Source organism: Etheostoma cragini, chromosome 7 (assembly GCF_013103735.1).
Source record: "Etheostoma cragini isolate CJK2018 chromosome 7, CSU_Ecrag_1.0, whole genome shotgun sequence".
In the NCBI taxonomy this organism is placed as follows: Eukaryota; Metazoa; Chordata; class Actinopteri; order Perciformes; family Percidae; genus Etheostoma; species Etheostoma cragini.
Genome location: NC_048413.1, coordinates 21,807,060 through 21,826,623, shown reverse-complemented (window position 1 = coordinate 21,826,623; position 19,564 = coordinate 21,807,060). Strand labels below are relative to the sequence as shown.

General features: G+C 40.6%; 1 protein-coding gene across 7 annotated transcripts in view; it reads left to right on the top strand.

Moving 5' to 3' along the window:
* Nucleotides 1-19,564, top strand: part of mib2 (mindbomb E3 ubiquitin protein ligase 2) — a 39,122-nt gene that overhangs the window by 4,526 nt on the left and 15,032 nt on the right. For 4 of the 7 annotated variants that reach the window (XM_034876548.1, XM_034876547.1, XM_034876545.1 and 1 more), the window contains 9 exons: nt 6,149-6,547; nt 7,859-8,030; nt 15,208-15,314; nt 16,624-16,818; nt 17,165-17,307; nt 17,652-17,759; nt 17,919-18,023; nt 18,601-18,763; nt 19,302-19,435. In XM_034876548.1, the coding sequence (XP_034732439.1) occupies nt 6,325-6,547; nt 7,859-8,030; nt 15,208-15,314; nt 16,624-16,818; nt 17,165-17,307; nt 17,652-17,759; nt 17,919-18,023; nt 18,601-18,763; nt 19,302-19,435 (1,350 nt within the window). In that variant the 5' untranslated portion in view covers nt 6,149-6,324. Of the gene's footprint in view, nt 1-1,301; nt 1,547-6,148; nt 6,548-7,858; nt 8,031-13,977; nt 14,486-15,207; nt 15,315-16,623; nt 16,819-17,164; nt 17,308-17,651; nt 17,760-17,918; nt 18,024-18,600; nt 18,764-19,301; nt 19,436-19,564 lie in introns of those variants that run through there. The other 3 variants (XM_034876544.1, XM_034876546.1, XM_034876550.1) reach the window with 3 other exon arrangements.

Genomic DNA, 19,564 nt, shown 5'->3' with positions numbered 1-19,564 from the left:
GAAATAAGATCAGCTTTACAGCGCCCTTTGTCTTAAATAAAATATGGCTGCTTTTGTTTTCCTTTCACCGTCATAGTGTACAAATAATTGGCTGATTTCACTGTTTCCCTTTTAGAAAGGTAAAATGATCATGAAGTCGGTAAATGTCCATGCAGTCACGCTTACAATCGGTAAATGGCCATGCTACCACAATTGGGCCACATGTCATTGCAATAGAGAGTAAAGCTAGTAGACATGCTAAGCAGGCAGGCAGACATCTGGCTTTACTGGCCGCTGTTATCACTGTGTAACAAACTGGTGACTATCAAACAGGCAAATAAATTGTTTTCGTGACTTGTAACTGTGGCTTTGTTAAACTTGTGCAAGTAGTTAAAGGTTCCAGCTTGTCGATTATTTATTGGAGGTAGCATGTTCAGTGCCCAGGTTAGACTTTTTTGATTAGCTATTACAACATTAGATGCTTGTTACTTAAATGTGACATACAGACAATGTCTACAGTGCTGTCAGAATCAGTATCAAAGAGATTTTAATCATATAGTGGATGTGTTGGCTTCATTTAAGGAGGGTGATTGAGTTGCTCACAATAGCGTATTGAGTTTCATCTTTCAAGCATTCAATAAAAGGATCCTACCCCGGCATTGCCTAGGTTAGATTGAGTGTTCTGTTTGTTTTGGGTAAAGTTAGTACAAATTGGGTGTGAGAGCTTAATGCGCATGTAGCAACATGTGACTCAAGATTGACTTTTGAAATGTCATTTTACTTGCATTGGTCTAAGGCCGGCGCATGGCGGGTGTGCGGGACACACTGCACAAACTAGGGCGACGGTCGCTCACCTTCGGCCAAACTTAGACTGACGGCCACTGGTCAGCTTGGTGTGTCAGGGGCTTAAGCCCAGACTGTTAGAGCATAGTTTGGGATTTACTGTTGTGTGAATTAAGCTCATTTTACAAGAGACTGATTGTGATATGACAATGCCCCATTATTATACAAAGTAATGTATCTTTTTTTTTAAATATGTTTTTGGCATTTTGGTCTTTCTTTGATAGGACAGCTAAAGACAGGAAAGTGGGAGAGAGGGGGGGGAATGACATGAGGCAAAGGACTACAGGTTGGCCCTATGCTAGACTTTGGGGTCCCTTATTTTGTAGCCCCACAAAGTAATGTATTTATCTCTTGTAGAATCAGCACTGCTCTTTTAAAAGTATTTTTCAATTTTTTTTCTTCTTTTTTATACATTTACATGTTTTTTCTTCCAGATAAGGCATCAGTCTCATCCAGTCCTTGAGCAACATTTGTCAGACAAAAAAATCAACAAAACAGGGAAATAGAACTGCATGTTCCAAAACAAAGAGCAAAGTTCACAGCAAACCGAAAGACTGTGCCAGAAAGGGTTTACTCCCCCTATTTGTAGGATGACGGTGTCGTAGCACTCAGGATTTCAGATGGTCCTGCTGGGGGACCTGGGATCATAGCAGTGCAGGGCTCGTGGCACACAGGAATCATAAATCTTCCAACATGTTCAAAAGTGGTCTGAAGATCATGGGGCGTGAGTATGATAATCCAAGATAATTTGGTATGATAATCTCAGCCCAGTGTCATCAAATGTACAGAATGTGTAGGGTATCATGGTTTTGCTATGGTAGAGTGTTTTTGTAAAATGCTTCAGGGACAGAGTTTGCTGATGGGAACAATTCTGCCAGTATCAAGTTGCCTTTTGAATCTGTTGTTGCGGACATTAAGCTTAGCAAGAATGCTTTTGGACAAAGCTGACAAGACAACACATTTGTACTTTTTAAGGTTGTTCCGATTAATTAATTAATATGTGACTATTATTCTTTTCCACACTCTACAGTACGCAGCGCTTGTTTGAGTGAGATGTAAGAAATGGAAGGCAGAACAAGCAGAAGGCTGAAATGGAAAATGTAGAGTCTAATTTTAGTTCACTCTGAAGAAATATTTGTGAATGTGTTATTTACTCAGTGTCCTTATTGATTTTAGTGGAAGTCCTATGTCCACCAGATGTTTCTGACATAAACCAGTTCCAGCAGGCTTTTACTCATTTTACTGATATAAGGGTGATGAGGCTATAGCCATAGACCTTGTGTGTAAATTGCAATTTGCTAAGCATTTAGGTCAAGCGTTACTGAAATAAAAAGAACAGCGCAGGCAAACCGCCTCTTCTTATTAGACATTAGAGTGAGGCTATAAGCCAGTCAGACCACGTTTCACAGGACATGCAGCACAAGAAGGCCTTCGCTGCTTTGCACAGTAGCACGTATGTGATGGCACTGGGTCCACCAGTAATAATACTCCTGACTCATTTTCCATTTTGAAGCTGCTCAGTGACTTTTATTAGTGGATCTAATGTAGGTCTGCCTGTATGCTTATTTGTAAAGAATTTTAAATATGCTTTATTAGCGTCGTGAAACCGTTAATGTGGGTAGGGTCAAGTGCCGACAACTAGCATAGCAATAGCTTAACAGTCTGACCATATACATGTATAATAAAAATTTGGAATAAACAAACAAAGTCAACAATGACCATCAATATTCATACTCTTTAGCACCTTAGCTAATGTTAGCAATTAATTGCAGTTAAACAAAGAAACATATTATGTAAAAATATTGACAATTAGACTTTTTTTATTGTGTAATAGTTGCCCATGCCCCTGCCCTGAGGGACACGTGTACCATTATTGTATTGATTCTAAAACGTTTTGTTTCATTACGTCAACCCAACCAGATAGTCACAAAGAACTTTAACACTAGAGCTGCAAAGATTAATCAAAGAGTTGTCAACAATTAAATTGATCAAACTATTTCGAGAATCGATCAATTGGTTAGGATAATTCTTTTTTTTTTCTCCATGAAAACAAAAGTAAAACTTTCTCTGATTCCAGCTTCTTAAATGTAAATATTTTTTAGTTTCTTCCCTCCTCTGTGACAGTAAATTGAATATCAAGTGGCAAAAACAAGAGATTTGAGGACGTGATCTTGGGTTTTGGAAAACATTGATCAAGATTTTTCCTATTCTGACATTTTATAGACCAAACACTAATCGATTAATTGAGAAAATAATCATCCATAAAAAAAAAATTTGTAGTTGCAGTCCTAAACTACACACAGTTTTGTGATGGACTACTTCTTGCACCTGCAGAAATTGCGATCATTACTTCCTTCTATCACAGATCCAACGTCTCACTTTCACTCGCTTCCCTGGTGATAGTGATCATGTTGAACCTGTGGCATCCCAGTCCCATTGCAACACTTCAGTTGACAATGGCCTAGTATAGAAGCAATGCACCACATTTTACATTGTGCCCCCTTGGTTACAAAATTTAAAATAAATTTGCCTAACATCTCCAAGACAGATAAAGCATAAATATATAGGTGGTACAGTTGTACAGTTACAAATGAAAAATGTAATGTAATTCAGTTTTGAAATACATAGCATTTCATTAATTTCTACCTCATTTGTTTACAAAAATATAAAATGATTTTGCTAGTACATTGCCTATTGTATATTGATGTATAAAACACCATGTGTTGCATGGAAATGACATAATATTCCTGAGCATTTTCGAGCATTTGTTTATGGTGTGTGTGTTTAGTTGTGTTGTGGCCAAACGGCTGTCTAGTTGTTTGTGTGAAGGAGGTTGACGTTGCCCTCACAGATTGGCCCTCAGCAGTGTGTATGACGGAAGCCGGTCCATCTGTTATTGCAAGCAGAGAGCTGTAATCCTGCCTGGTTTAGCCCTCAGTCCATCTATAAACTGGGATTTGTTGAATCTTTACGATTTCATCCTCCAATGCTGACGGAGTCCAGGTTATGCTTAGTTAGTGAAATTTCAATTGTGGTTAATAGGGGTCAAATTAGATTTGAGTGATTTTAGTAACAGTAAGCAATCTCTTGCTAGTCTGGCCATCACCAGACCAATCCAAGCTCAATAGATCTGAGATTGAGCATTGGTGAGGGGGGCCTGCTCTGTATTTTCTATGCCCAAGAGGTTTTATGTTCAAAAGCTAGTTAGAAAGTTCAAATGACTCTGTAGAATTAAATGTGAGGCTTTCCAGACCAAGCTGGAGGGCAAAATCAAATCGCTGGCAGAGTGGGTGGGGTTTATCCAGTCTAGTCTCCTGCCAAACTAGCTTTAAACTTCTTTTGGTTTACCCCTACTAATCTGCTAGACTTCGCTGTTTCTGCAGATAACATTACATACCATATATGTAAAATGCATAAGTAAACACAAAAGTGTAGAAACAAAAAATGGAAGTTAGAGTCCAGACTGTTCAGACCAGAAGTGTGTTTGTGCAAACACCTGCTGAGTCGGGATTTTCAAAGCTGCTTTGCTTAATACATTCATCAGCAGTCACACATTTTAGCAAGAGGTAATACTTTGTTGGTATGTAGTAATTGCTCACTGCTGTTTAGGAGCCAATTTTGGGATTTACTCTTATTTTCTATCAGTGACCATCTGTCAACACAAAACAATAATGGGCATTGGGATTTAAGAAGATTTACTAAATATCTTTGGCAAGTGCAGTTTGAACTGTGTATTAACCCTTTTTCTGGGGTTTGCATGGTTGATGTTATTGTAGAGGCAAAATATCAAGTGTACACTAAGAAATGGTCTCCCTGTAGATGTTTTTTAATGAGCTTGTGTAGTCATCCCCTGAATCCCCTGTGTTGCATCTACTTTTTAATTATGATTAATATCAGTGTGTTTGGCCTGAATTCTCTCTGGAACATACAGTGTGAGGGCAGCAGAGTTGGTGATGTGGGAGGGGGTGGGCATGCATTTTAAATGTAGCTGGTAGGTTACGTTTTTTTCTGTCTGTGTCTGCAAAACAGTTCCTCAATCCGGAATGCTAGATTTTGGACTTGCTTTACTGCAACTGTTGAAGTAAGGCTTTTCAGTGTTTGAAATTGTTGAACAAAGTATTTTCTGTGTGGTTTTAAGTGTTGTGTTTTTAGGTCAGTTTGACATTCATCGTCATCTCAGTTATTGTTACTCCAACATGCCATTTCCTACATCCATCCACACACAGAATGCTGGGAGCTATGTAAAAGCCGTCCACTTCTCGCAAAAGCTCCTCTGTTGACAGGTGAAATATTTGATGATTGGCTGGGGTATTATTTCGGTGCATATAAGAGGTTAAGCTGTCATTTTTAGACAGGAATTGGAGTATAGCCTAAGCAGTCTGCTTTCCCTCCTTTGATCCCTTACATACCATATGTTTTCACGCTTAAGCAGATGCCTCTCATAGAAGAAATTAGTAGCGTTTGTGATGCAGTCGGTTGCTTCTGCATACAGTTACTTCTGTCTGAGGTAATTTGCCCTTGCAAATAGATAGTCAAAGCGGAGGGACCACAGATGTCATGCTTTATCCCAACAATGTACATCCACCATTCAGAGAACATAGCTTACCCTAAAGCTTCCTCCAGAACTAACAAAAATAGGTTTTGTTTTGCTTTAGGATGTAGGGTACTCGTACCTCGTGATCGCTATGTTGGGGTTAGCAGTTGAATGTTATGGTTGACATGAGTGAAGCCAATGGACCGTCTTGCTTAGGATGAAAGTATAAGTCTGTGTTTGTGTGTGTCAGGTCAGGGCTTGATTAGGTCAGGGGTATCGTTGTCTTGTCCAGCTGCTCTTTACAGAAATGTGTCATGACACACAGCAAGACCTCCAGTGAATAATCCACAAGCAAAGAGAAAAACACTGTTTGGAAATTTATGAGACATATGGCGTGTTGCTTTATAAGTCCCTGAGCAGCCACTGACAGACCTGTAGTCAGAAAATGCACAGGTTGTGTGCTTTCCTTGATTTAAAAGAAGAGGAATAAATCAAAAACTTTCAGAGGACCGAGTAAAGCTTTGATAAGAACGCTAGACAAGTTGGCAAAAAGCAGCTGTTTATGTTAAGTATTGACTTTAAAAGAGATGCCGTTATTATTGCATTCTTACTTTGTAACACATATCTATCTACTTTAATTTGTACTTGCAGTGAACTTACCCTGTGTGGGGTCCATCAAGTGTATCTTATCTTATCTTATCTTATCTTATCTAATCTAGCAGTGTCCTGTTTGGACTTTGCTGCTGTATTTTTACCAGGTTTCACTGAAGTTTTATTGTCTCTTACCCCCAGCCACCCCTGATCTGTTCCCGGAAATACCCACGGTGCCGTCCCTTCCTGCAATATTGTCGGCACGAGCCAGCTCCGTCTCTCAGAAGCCCCGGAGGAGCAGCAGCAGCGGAAGTGACAGCGTTGCCAGGCCCCGACCGTCGCGCTCAGCCCCCAGGCCAGGCCCCAGAAGAGGCAGCATGGAGGTGGGCATGCGCGTGGTGCGTGGCCTGGACTGGAAATGGGGAAACCAGGATGACGGCGAGGGCCACGTAGGAACTGTGGTGGAGATCGGGCGGCAGGGCAGCACTACCACGCCAGACAAGACAGTGGTGGTGCAGTGGGACAGCGGCACACGGACCAACTACCGCACTGGCTACCAGGGTTCCTTCGACTTGCTTCTTTATGATAACGCTCAAATTGGTAAGCACTCATGACTACACAGTACTAAATACTGGGCCAACTAGAGCTGATTCTAGTTTGAAATGTGCTAGTGCAAATACAAAACACGAGTTTCAGTATACCAAATTGATTTTGATATGTTACATTATGTCACAAGCATTAAATGCAAGTGTTGGAGACCTCATAGTTTTGATACAATTAAGTTATATTTCGGTCGTTATCCAAAAATAATTTAAGCTTGATACTACAGGTGTGACGAGATGTCGCAATATTAAAATGGGGCGATTTTTCTCATTGGGGTGAAAAGTTGTCCCCCGACATCAGTACACAAGTGCAGAGCACTAGCCAGCATGGTGATGTCTAGCTTTGACTATTAGCACAAAAGATCCTGTGACCATGTTACAGGTCTGTAGAGGTTAGTTATACAGGAGAGAAGTTTGAGTTTGTGGCGAAACCTTTTACAGTACTCGTTTTTCATTTTGTGACTTTTGATTGAATACATTTTTTTTTTGTTAAAATAGTGTTACAATCTCTTCTTGCTCTTGTAAACCCAATATCATGTATTGTCTCGTAAGCTGACTGTCTTATCACACTCCTATTGGATACCAAATACAGGCGTTTGTTGTTTCCCAAGAATTATTGACAGTTAAATGTATTTTTAATTAAAAAAATAAGTTCAGCCTTTCTATCTAATCGATTTGCAGGTGCCCATCCCATACTAAAATTTACATTCCTACTTTTGCTGCTGGGGCCATGAAAATTTGGGACCTTAAAATGTGTCCATTGGCTGGACAAGAATGAGAACCCTGCCTTAACTTGGTCCAAGCATCATTATCCTAGAGTTTTACGGCCCGATGATCAAATTCAGCGCAAATATCAGCTATTAACACGCACACAGCCTTCACAAAAAGCCCAGTTTGAGTAGCAGGGCACAGGAAAGACTATCTCTCATCACCAGCCTTCATTCTGGACTTGATTGACACGTACAATAGTGCAGACCCATTAGCATTTTACTCCATTTAAAGCGACATTTTTCTGCCTCAGAAGCTTGCCCTTCAATTAATGGAGCGAAAGAAGAGGAAGAGAAGAGATGAGGAGCTAAGGGGGTGGGGGCTATTTTTGTCAGGATGTTTGTGCCTCAGTTCTTCCACATCTCATGATATAAGCTACTGTAATAACTAACATTGGTAAGGACATTGCCTATGCCTTGACTGCTTCAGTGACTTGCATATGGGAGATAAATAGTAGTCTAATACTTACATCTTCAACCTCAGGCATGTTGAATTTATAAACCCACTCACGTTTCTTTAACCAACTCTCCTTCCTCTTCAGGCGTGCGTCACTCCAACATCATCTGTGACAGCTGCAAGAAGCATGGCATCATGGGAATGCGATGGAAGTGCAAGGTGTGCTTTGACTATGACCTGTGCACCCAGTGTTACATGAACAACAAACACGACCTGAGCCACGCTTTTGAGCGCTATGAGACAGCACACTCCCAGCCGTGAGTACTGCACTGCCACTTCCCCAGCACAATTGATCCTCATTTCAATTGTAATTATGGTGGCTTCCGTTAACAATGTCTCTGTTCGAGTAGCTTGCTCTGTTCTAATCCAGTTTGACTCATAGGAGATAAGACCTTATTTGTGTTGTTTCCTCCAATTAACTTTCATTAGACTGATGTCTGTCTACACAGGCCAACAGTTCAAGGTAGGGCTTTGACAGCAATATCATCAGGTTCTCCACTCTTCTACATGTCTACTAGATTACTGTATTTTTAAATTAGTGGCTAGCCTTAAGTCAACTCTGGCAAATCACACTTTGCCTAGCTGATTCCAAGTGTATCCAGATTAAATGGAGTGAGTTTTCCCTTCAGAATCCACTCTTCTGCATCAGTTCACAGTAAAGCTCCAAACTGCTTCAGGCATTGTCTGAATGTCAGCTGGATGGCCTGTTCTCATTTTAACAAGGTGATATGTGTGACCCAGATTTCTTCTATAGTTTAGCCTAGTCCAGGTCCACCAAGTTCAATTCATTTTCCTGTGCCTGCTGTCCAGTAAGTAGTGGAAATGGGGTCAAGAATTGAGAATTGTTACTCTTTTGCTTTGGTTTGAATACATCTTCTAGTTAGGTATTAGGTGCAAGAGTGGCATTGGTTATACTTTTTTTTCTTTTCTTAAGAGTTTGCAAAACAATGATTTGATCCAGTCAGGATAAGCCAAAAGTGTATGGCAATTAAAACCCTCAATATGTAGGATTTGGAAATTTCTGACTTTGACTCTAGGTGGTTGTATCAAAAACAACACAGACAGCATGACAAATGTTTAACATGTCATTGAAATGGTTTAATTTATACAGCAGTGCAACAAATGAACTGTTATACCCTTAGCTCCAAATCTTGACCTGGTCATGACTTGCCACCTCTCTGCTTTTTTGTTTCACTTCCTGTTATTATGTCCCGTCATCACATTCTCACTAGATATGAAAAATGAAAAAGATTTTGATTTGAAAGTTATTTTTGATTTAGGTTGGGTTAAGTTAGATTTTTTTTACCATTTTGACTCTGATTGTTGGGGTGCATATTGGAGTTGCACACCAATTACAGAATTGGTCTTTAAGTGAAACCTGGCCTGCAGCAATCATTTAGCATTCTGACAGTAGTTGGAATCTAATTTCGTCTCCCACACCAGTTTCTCTTCAAGTATTGATTTGTCATGGATGCCCAAATGTTGCTCAGCAGTGTCCTTCATTATGTTTTTTTGTTGTTGTTGGAACAAACCTTTGTGTGACCTTCCAAACCGGTCGGAACATTTCACTGCCCAACCATCTGTGGACAAAAAAACACATTTATTCTGACAAGCCAATTGAGACATGTTATTGAATATTATGATTTCTAATAATTTAGTGTGTGTGTGTGTGTGTGTGTGTGTGTGTGTGTGTGTGTGTGTGTGTGTGTGTGTGTGTGTGTGTGTGTGTGTGTGTGTGTGTGTGTGTGTGTGTGTGTGTGTGTGTGTGTGTGTGTGTGTGTGTGTGTGTGTGTGTGTGTGTGTGTGTGTGTGTGTGTGTGTGTGTGTGTGTGTGTGTGTGTGTGGTGAGGAAAATAAGTATTTGAACACTCTGCTATTTTGAAAGTTATTCCACTTAGAAATAATGGGGGGTCTGAAACTGTCATCGTAGGTGCATGTCCACCGTTAGAGACATAATCTAAAAAAACAACAGAAATCACAATGTATGAATTTTTAACTATTTATTTGTATGATACAGCTGCAAATAAGTATTTGAACACCTGTCTATCAGCTAGAATTCTGACCCTCAAAGACCTGTTAGTCTGCCTTCAAAATGTCCACCTCCACTCCATTTATTATCCTAAATTAAGATAAGATAATAAGATAAGATTTTTGTTAGTACTCACACACAGGCCTGAAATACACACACATGCTCAGGACCTATACATGCACTATACATGGAGAGATGTCAGAGTGAGTGGGGTGCCAGCTGAACCAGCGCCCTGAGCGGTCGGTGGGTACGGTGCCTTGCTCAACAGCACCTGGAAGTGCTCAGGAGGTGAACTGGCATCTCTCCAGGCACCAATCTATGCTCCCAACCTTTTGGGTCCATACGGGGATTTGAACCGGAAGCAAATTGAGCACCACAAGCCGCATGTTATCCTGACAGCAGCAGTGCTATATGGAAACTGGAAGCCTTTTGTAGCCTTCCACTGACATTATCTCTGAAATGTACTCAATCTAAACAATCATACAAAATACAACCAACACATTGAATACAATACTACTTCCCTACTGTTATCTCAATTTACTTGCATTATGTCACCTAATACAATCAAACATCATTAGTCTGAACAATTCATCAAAGTACAGTTAATCATAGAACTGAAACACCCCTTCTCTACTTGAAACATGGTATCTGCCGGAACCTTTAAAATGGTGCTCCCTTGGGCACAGAACAGGGATGAATTACTTGAACACAAACATTCTACTATTGCACAAACAGCAACTGTTAACCTGCATTCAATTTATCAGGAAAAGATTATACCATACTGCACATGTTTAAGTAACAGAACTAGCAAACTGAGTACATGTGTCTCTATTGACAGGGCTGGCCTCCAATCAACACTATCTGCGACCTCCACAAAACCGATTGTTAATATTATCCAATAAGCATTCGCAACATTTGTGCCTCATTTCATTAACCCGTAACATAAGGAGCTACAGTGTAATAATGTTGCAAAATATTAGTGATGAAGAGGACCTTCATTACAGGTAGTGATGAAGAAACAAGTGAATGTCTGCAAATTGTGCATGACAACAAAGATAAATAAATTAGAAGAGAGATTTTTGATCAATGTATTTTACAGCTCATCATATTAACATGAAATGATCTATTCATAACATTCAGTTCTTGCCGTCTCTCTTCATGCTTTCTTTAAAGACATCTTTCCATAATCTCAGTGAAAATGGAGTTGTGATTGTCACACAGCAGTGGGAGAGACGGATCATGTGGCAGAACATCACATGATGATCACTTCTTTTCTCATCAGATAAATGAAAGTGAAGAACACTCCGCAGCAGGGGCCTTCAATGTTTTTAAACCAAGGACCCCTCAACTGAAGGAGAGACAGTGCAGTTTTTTTTGTGCATAGAATACTAAGCTATCAAAATAAAAAATTTGCCGGGATTTTATAAATATTTGAAGGTCAAACATACATGTGCACGTACATTAGTGATTCCTTAGGATTTACTGTATCTGTGGATGGCCTTAGTGACTACCGCACCCATAGGCCAGAAAGCCTATCATCAGTGGGTGTTTATGTTTGCTAATAATGTTAGAATTAATGTTAAGACATTTTCATTTGAAAAAACTTAAAAAACGTAACAATAATTTGGAGAGCCCCCGGACCCCCTAGGTGTTCTGGACCACCTGTTGAAGATATCTGCTCTACAGTATGTGGTGCTAAACATACAAGGCATCTTTATTTCCAGACCACACTGACCCATATTTCATTGACAGCTTTTTAAAAGACATATTTTAACCTGGCAGTCATGGGACCCACTTGATATTTTCTTGGAAAGGCAAATTTGGTTTGGTTTCATAATGAGTGGGGCTTATTGTTGTTGTGCCAGCAGTGATTTATGTAAGGAGACTGTGGTTTTGGCTTAGCATGATTAACAGGGACTCCTTTCATGTGGACCAAACATGTGTTGAGTTGAGTGACGATTTAAGCAGAGTGGATCTATTTGTAGTTCTTGACATACTGTAGGCAGAAACTTTGTTGGTGTCCAGAGGGGGCACTGAGAAGTTGTCAACACTATAAACGGCTGCAGCTCACTGACACTCGAGCTGCACCATCACTAACATGGTGTGAGACCTGAGCCGGATGTACAATAACATTACATAAGTGTTCTATTGTAATTACAACAGATTTAACTGGATTAGCATGTAGACATTCTCAGCTGTGTGAGGATTAGCTTGTTAACATTTTCAATTACCTAGATGACTGATGGCTGTTTTGTTTCCTCAAAACACATTAGGACATTACTGTGAATCTTTAGGATACAAGGTTTTAATAGATTAGATTTAATATTGTTGCAATGTAGTTTTTCTGATCCAAATACTATGAGGCTTTACTGTACTGTAGATAACTGTTTAGTTGGGATGTTTTTCCGATTTAAATTAAATTTCATTTGAATGATCCAAAATAGATTTCAAAAATACAAGAATAAATCTTTGTCTGTATCATATGAAACATGAAAACATAAGGAATCCATTGCTACCAACTATGTTAGCTTTTTAGGAAAGGGGTTAAATAACCCTCCAATGTTAGGCTATATTTTGGTAAGCAAAAAACTGGCATGGCCCTGTTCAAAGGGGTGCCTTTGTCACCTCAAGTTATCGGCACTTTATTGTATTATTGTTTGTATGTAAACATTGGTACTTTTAAGAAGGCAGCAGGTTAGGGGGAATCTTGGACAATTGTAGAATCGCTTTCATATCCAGGCAAAATTGGTATTGTAACTGAAATGTTCCTAACCCACTTGAATTCAATCAGGAGTAAAAGTGACCTTGCTAATCAGAATGAAATCAATTCAGAAAGTCATTGACAATACCTAGCCATGCTGTTCAGTGTTCTGAATGGCTGCATTTTGTTAAAACAAATAGGTTTACACTACATTGAGACGTGTGTCCATGCCAATTACTGAGGGCAGCGTATGTTCAGGAGGAGATGGTTGGTATGGAGCTTGGCTCTTCAATACAAACAATACACACGGAGTTCCAGGGAACACATCGGGTCAACTCAATGCCTAATCCTTCACTCACACATCAAGCTTAACTGCCCCACCTGACCTTCTCAATTCAGGTGAAGCGGTAGTACACAACAGTAGTACTCTTGTTTAATGCACATCCAACCCAACCCGGCCACTGGCCTGCAGAGTTTTGCAGTGCTTTCTTGGTCTGCTAGTCATAATTGCCTGGAATTTCACCTGAATTTGGTTGTAGTTGGCTAACTGCTAACTTCTCATCAGTGTCAGGGACTGTATGTATACAGAGGGTTTTGGTGCTTTAGTAGGTGAAGTGTGGACTAAGCAGAGTTGTCAGACATAAGACAATGTATGCTTTGAAAAATGAGTCTGCTCTTACCTGGATTTGAATTTTTTGTTAAGGTACCATAAACACATTACAGTAAATGCTAACAGGGTTGACCCCAACTGGTGTCATTACACTAGTTCGTAGCCTTACTGTATTTTTCGGTCACCACGCCAATCCTATTTGTGTGTGTGTGTTCGTGCTTTTAAGTTCTACGTACAAATGCTAATTCTTTTTATTCCACTGCCTTTTTTTAAACAGTAAAAATAACCCTTGGCTGCCTGTTGACTTTAGCCGTCCGTCGTGTCAGTAGGTGTAGGTTATCTTGTCCTGTTCCTGTCTGGGTGCTGGGGTGACATTTGGCCGAGCAGGATTAGAAATCTTGATCCCTTGATAGAGCTGTTGTCTTTCTCAGAGTAGCTACATTGACAAACATGTCAAACACTGAGTTCTTGTTTCTAGGGACATCTTCAGTTCACATCCTCTTTACTCCTGTAAATAATAGTAAAAATAATAGTCTTTTCTCTTACTAACCAGCTCTTCCGTCATAAACAGTACTACTCTTGGTGTATTTTCAATCAGTCCTTCAAGTCTGAGCTAAATCAGCTTTGTGCCATCAGGAAATTGGCACAGTTTGCTACATTCCCTCCATGACTCTTAATACTACAAGTTCAAGAAGTCTGTTACTATATCTGGTAGTTGGGCTTGCCGCAGTTGTACCAATTTATGTCCCGAATTACTCAAATAAAAAAGGGAATAAAAGCTACACAATAAATTCAATACATTGAAGCAATGCAGAAAAATGTGTTTGTACAAATCCTATGTACTATGTGTGTTGCATTTTTTGTTGTTTCTCCATTTATACAGTCCATATATTTAGATATTTACATATGCAAGCACGTGCATGCTCTATACTTTGCCCTGAGGTGGCCTGCTTTGCTGTCCAGGGATTAGGCTCAAAGCTCTTTTTACAGATACACAACGTTCTCAGAACAGACCTGTCCAAGCCCAGTCCCACACTGAGATAGTTGGCTCTCAGAGCCAAATTTACTGATCTTTCCCATTAACCTGGAAAATCTATCCAGTGACGCGGGATGAAGATAGCCAAGTCTAATTTTAAGCAAAACCCCCAGAGCTAGAGAAACATGTGGGAGCAGTAAAAAACTCTATGTGGCTCCCTGAGGACGACAGCTCTCACAAGGCTCTTTTTCTTTTGATCACATTGGATTCTATATGACTTTGAGTCTATACAAAAAGCTGTTTGGTTTAAATGGAAGCTGGGGTTTGATCTCGTCAAGAAAGTATGGGAATAGGCAGCTCCTTTGCAACAAGATCTGATCAAATCTTCACCATAAGGTATGTCAAATAGTGAGAATATGATTGTCTCACCTGAGTACCTGAATCTGTAATTGCAGTTGAGGCTGTTGGTCAGTGTGTTATAGTAGAGTGTTAATGACGGCAGCTAGGCACAGGTTTTCTCAATGTGTGTTTTATGATCTTAGCTGTTCACAGTTCTGAAATACTATCACTTATCTAAGTAGAATTTAGCCTACTTATTTCTTGACCATTTGTTGAAGAACTACCACAACTACCCCTTCAGTAAACTAATGAGAAGTTGTCTGTTAGGCAGAAGACGCACATGTCATGAGCACCGGATAACATGAAACAGGTAGCACTGTGGACATTATGTTATGGCCAGAAACAATAAATGTAAACAAAAGCAAGCTTGTGTACATGTAAACTCCTCAAGGTATTTTTTTTAGTCAGTTGTCAGGAGATCATAGCAACTTGATTTGTCTTATACTCAATGCACAGTAGCCATTTTCTTTTTCTTTGTGAATAATGAAGAACCATAAACGTATTTGCTCAGAAATATTGTGATACTGCATATTTTCTGGCTTTTGGGATGTGTCTGCCTTGGTTAGCCACAGATCCAAAGCTGTTACATGTTTTGTTGTGGTTTTAATATGCATACTTGGAACATATTTTTTATTAAGGGATTCATATCAAGTCTTTAAATGGTCTTAGATGGTTGATAGAGCAGTTTGTTCAGATGTGTCTCCATGCTTTTATCATAGAGTAAGCTTGGCACCCAGGCAGAATCTCCCGCGGATCATCCTCAAAGGAATCTTCCAGGGGGTTAAAGTGGTTCGTGGACCTGACTGGGACTGGGGCAACCAAGACGGTGAGTGGTGCGTGGGGGGAATTGTTCTTAACCACTAACTTGGTGCTGCCGACTCAGCAGGCCCCCTACCTTCTTGAGCATGGAGCTGTACCTCTTCAAAGTGTTTCACCATCCACAACCCATAATAACATTCTAACCTCACGTCTCATAAACCCTTGAAATGTCGTGTTAGTATGTGTCTGCGTGGATTTTTATTGCCAGTGACTCATGAGTGTGTTCCACAGATGTCTGTGAGTGCCTATACAGAGCCCCTGTTCCGTAACATTTATCTTCTTTATTTTTCTTTTTCCAACCCCATGTAGTGGCATAAACTGAGAAACCCCTTCACTTAAAATATAGTCTATGTTGCAAGATAATGTAGATGTAGTGTCTTTTTGTGGCTTCCATGAATGTCTGCAGTTTTTCATCATGTGTCAAACTGCAAATCTACACTTTTGTTGACTGTGCTCTCTTTCAGATACAGCCAGCCCGCATTGGCTAATGTTTGGAATAGTTTAAATAATTGAAAGCAATCTTCCACATTAGTGGGCTTAATTAAAGCCCTTAAATGTTCCCTTTAGGGGGACAATGGAATGCTAATATGTCTTTATGTTTCCTGATCTGGAGTCATCGTTTTCTCTGAGAATAGCAACGTTCCCATTTCCTGGGCTAGAGCGAATGAGTCAAAATGTCCTTTTGGTGTCTTTGAAATCAGCGCCCTGGGGTTAGTTAAGTCACTCATCAGGCTTAAATGGTGTATGCGGTAAGCCATACAGGCAGCTCTGAGCATGCTCAGAAGCCCCCGGCCCACCATGTAGTCTTACGGGTCACTGGTTTAGCTGGTGTGGTCGGGCACTGAGGTAGCTTAATGACTTTAATGGTTCAACAAGAGTTTTCTTACATCATAAAACCTGATGTATAGATCTGAAACCATCTTGTGAAGTGTTTTATTGTTTAATGGTGATTCTTATTCTTTTTTCCTTTTGATGTTTTTGTATTTGAATCAAGAAGGGGAATTCTGTTTTGACAGGTCTTTGATATATGAAGAAACCATTAAGAACTGAGCTGGCTCTAAAAAATGGAAGTGAATGTCACTTGTCAGCTTATGTCTCTACAGCAAAATTGTTGCTGTTTTTTCTTTCATTGGCTTTATCTCCCACTTCTCCCACACAATGATGCATTAATGTTTATTGCATATTTGTGTGTGTGTGTGTGTGTGTGTGTGTGTGTGTGTGTGTGTGTGTGTGTGTGTGTGTGTGTGTGTGTGTGTGTGTGTGTGTGTGTGTGTGTGTGTGTGTGTGTGTGTGTGTGTGTGTGTGTGTGTGTGTAGGCGGGGAGGGTAAGGTTGGGAAGGTAGTGGACATTCGCGGTTGGGACACAGAGTCTGGTCGCAGTGTAGCCAGCGTCACCTGGTCTAATGGCACCACCAATGTCTACCGAATGGGCCACAAGGGCAAGGTAGACCTCAAATACGTATCTGACGGCCAAGGGGGCTTCTATTACAAAGACCACCTACCAAAGCTCGGTAAGACTGACTGATTCCTGTTTCAAAGTATGCTCATTTTTTTCTCAATAGTCACTTCTTAATACAGACAGAAATTATTTCTAGGTTGAGGATGAAGTGAAGGGCTGAGCTCCACTTCATCCTCAACCTAGAAATAATTTCTGTCTGTTGCAGGAATTGGTCAAAAACTTGTTGGGTGGCAGTTTGCCCTGTATTATTGTAATGTGTTTTGGTATTGTTGCATAACATTTTTTTAAACATTACAACTATGTGAATATGAAAGTCTGCAGAAACCACCGACAGGTTGACTTCAAAACCAAACTTCAGAAACCCTCGTAAGTCTCCAATATAACACCTGTCCTTCCAGGAGAGCATGCAGAGCTGCAGCGCCAGGAGAGTGCTGATGGCCACTCCTTCCAGCAGGGTGACAAGGTCAAATGTCTCTTGGAGGTGGACATCCTGCGACAGATGCAGGAGGGCCACGGAGGATGGAACCCCAAAATGGCTGAGGTATGAAAGTCTTCTCTTCTGCCAGAAGGACAAATCACACAGTTTCAAACCTATTAACACAATAGGTGTATTTTCTTTTTTAGTTGCAATGAACTCATTGTACTTTTGCGCATAGTATGTACTCTTTATGTTTTAGACAAACATGCCTTCAGATTCAAAACACATGTGCCTCTTGAGCCTGACATATAGAATATTCATATAAGTGGCTCAGATGGATGTTAGCGTGCAACAGAGTGAAAGGAAACTGAGCATCCAACTCTCAAATCACAGCTGCTAAAGGGAACATTTAGGTCACAGCCATGCAGAGGGAGACCCTGGGTGACACAGACAATTTATGTTTGCAGTACATTTGCCGGATCGGAACTGTTCATAGAATCACTGACCGAGGAGATGTCAGAGTCCAGTACAGCAACAACATCCGCTGGACTTTCCATCCTGGGGCCCTCACCAAGGTATTGAGTTAGAGATTAGTTTCGGCCAGAAGACCTGAAAGTAGGATCTTACATGGTTCCAAACGTTAACAGGAGTGTAGTTGGGTTATCAGTATGTATTCAGTTTTTAATTTTAATAGCTTAACAAATGTGTTAACAATTTGTCTTTCTTTCCACTAGGTGAACACTTTTGGAGTTGGCGAACTAGTAAGAGTATTGGAGGACATCGAGAGTGTGAAGAGACTGCAGGCTGGCCATGGAGAGTGGACAGACAGCATGGCTCCTGTATGCTCATTTAGCCTGATACTAATTCTTCATGGTATTTCAGAGTTAGTTAATAAGGCTGAATTCATGCCAAACTGTAGAGGCAGAAGTGTGGACTCAAGTGTCATTGTGTCATGAATCTTTAGACTAAAGTCATGAGGACTTTAGAGTTGACTTGAAAAAATCCAAAATCCGTTTTTTAACTCAACTTTAACTTTCTCACCAAGACTCATGACTTAATTTAACCTTTTGTTTTTGAATGACCAACCAATGATTTATTATGATTTATTTATTTATTTACTATACTAAGACTTATAAAACAATGATTTTGTCTTCCCTCTGTATTCTGGAAACCTTAAGCTTACTCCCCGTCTGTGTGCATGATGTAAACTGCGTCACTTGCTAAAGTAAAGCCTTTACTTGGCAGACCTACCTCTGAATTATACTTGACCTACTTCCTTAAAATTGGTTGTACATCAGGAAGTGATAAAGTTCAGAGACACTTGCTTGAATGCGGCCTGGTTATTACAGAAGCACAGTAAATGGTCCTCTAAAGTGATCCACTCCACATCCACCTTACTTACGGTTTTGTTCCTAGGTGCTTGGCCAGGCCGGGAAGGTGTTGAAAGTATATGCGGATGGTGACCTACGGGTGGCATTTGGAGGCCAGACGTGGACATTTAACCCAGCGTGCCTCTCGGCCCAGAGCGTGGAGGTGGACGCCAACCTAATGACAGCCGAGAACCCCAACGAATCTGGAAGTAAGGCCTATGCCGTGACAAGGGGGGCTCATCTCTAACACTCCAGCTCCAACTTTACCTTCTGCATGCATTCATTCCTCCATCCTTCCTAATTCCAGCTCTGTCTCCGCCATGCAGGCTCAGACTGCATTCAGACTCCAGCTGTGGCTTTCATGGCCATTGTCACGCCATTCCCTGTCTGTCTTTTTTCAGCAATGTGTTTCCAGGTGTCATTCCTTGAAAAGTTCTTCTCTAAAGCATGTCATGATCCTGCATGTTGACAGCGAGATACTTTGGCAGTACAGCAGACATTTGTCATCATGTCAGAAGTATGTGTTTGTGAATGTGTGTGGTCAGATTACACTGCATGAAGGGGCATTTTGACTCATTCCTGTGGTGTTGCATTAAGCTCAACTAACCCATATCTCTGCTATTTTAGCCCAGTGGAAGGCTTTGCGACACCATTTCTAATCATATTGTTCACATTGGACTGATTAAGCTAAATAAACATTTTTTTGTCTCTCTTGTCTCTCCTCTCTTTAAAAATCTGCCGGTTCAGGTACTGTCATCTCAGTGTTGGAGAAGCTGCTCTCTCAGTCCACAGAGCAGGACAATCCCAGTCGGCTGGTCATTGAGGCTGCACACGGCAGTGCCAACAAAGTGCGGGAGTTGGTGCAGAAGTATCCTGACAAGGTTAGTGCAGCACTCCTTCTCTTTGCTGCAGTCTACTGCCCGTTCCAAGAGCTCTTTCCATCAGGACACCAAGACACGGTTGGGAATTTAAGGGCCAGAGTCAGTGACTTAGTTATCCAGATTAGGCAA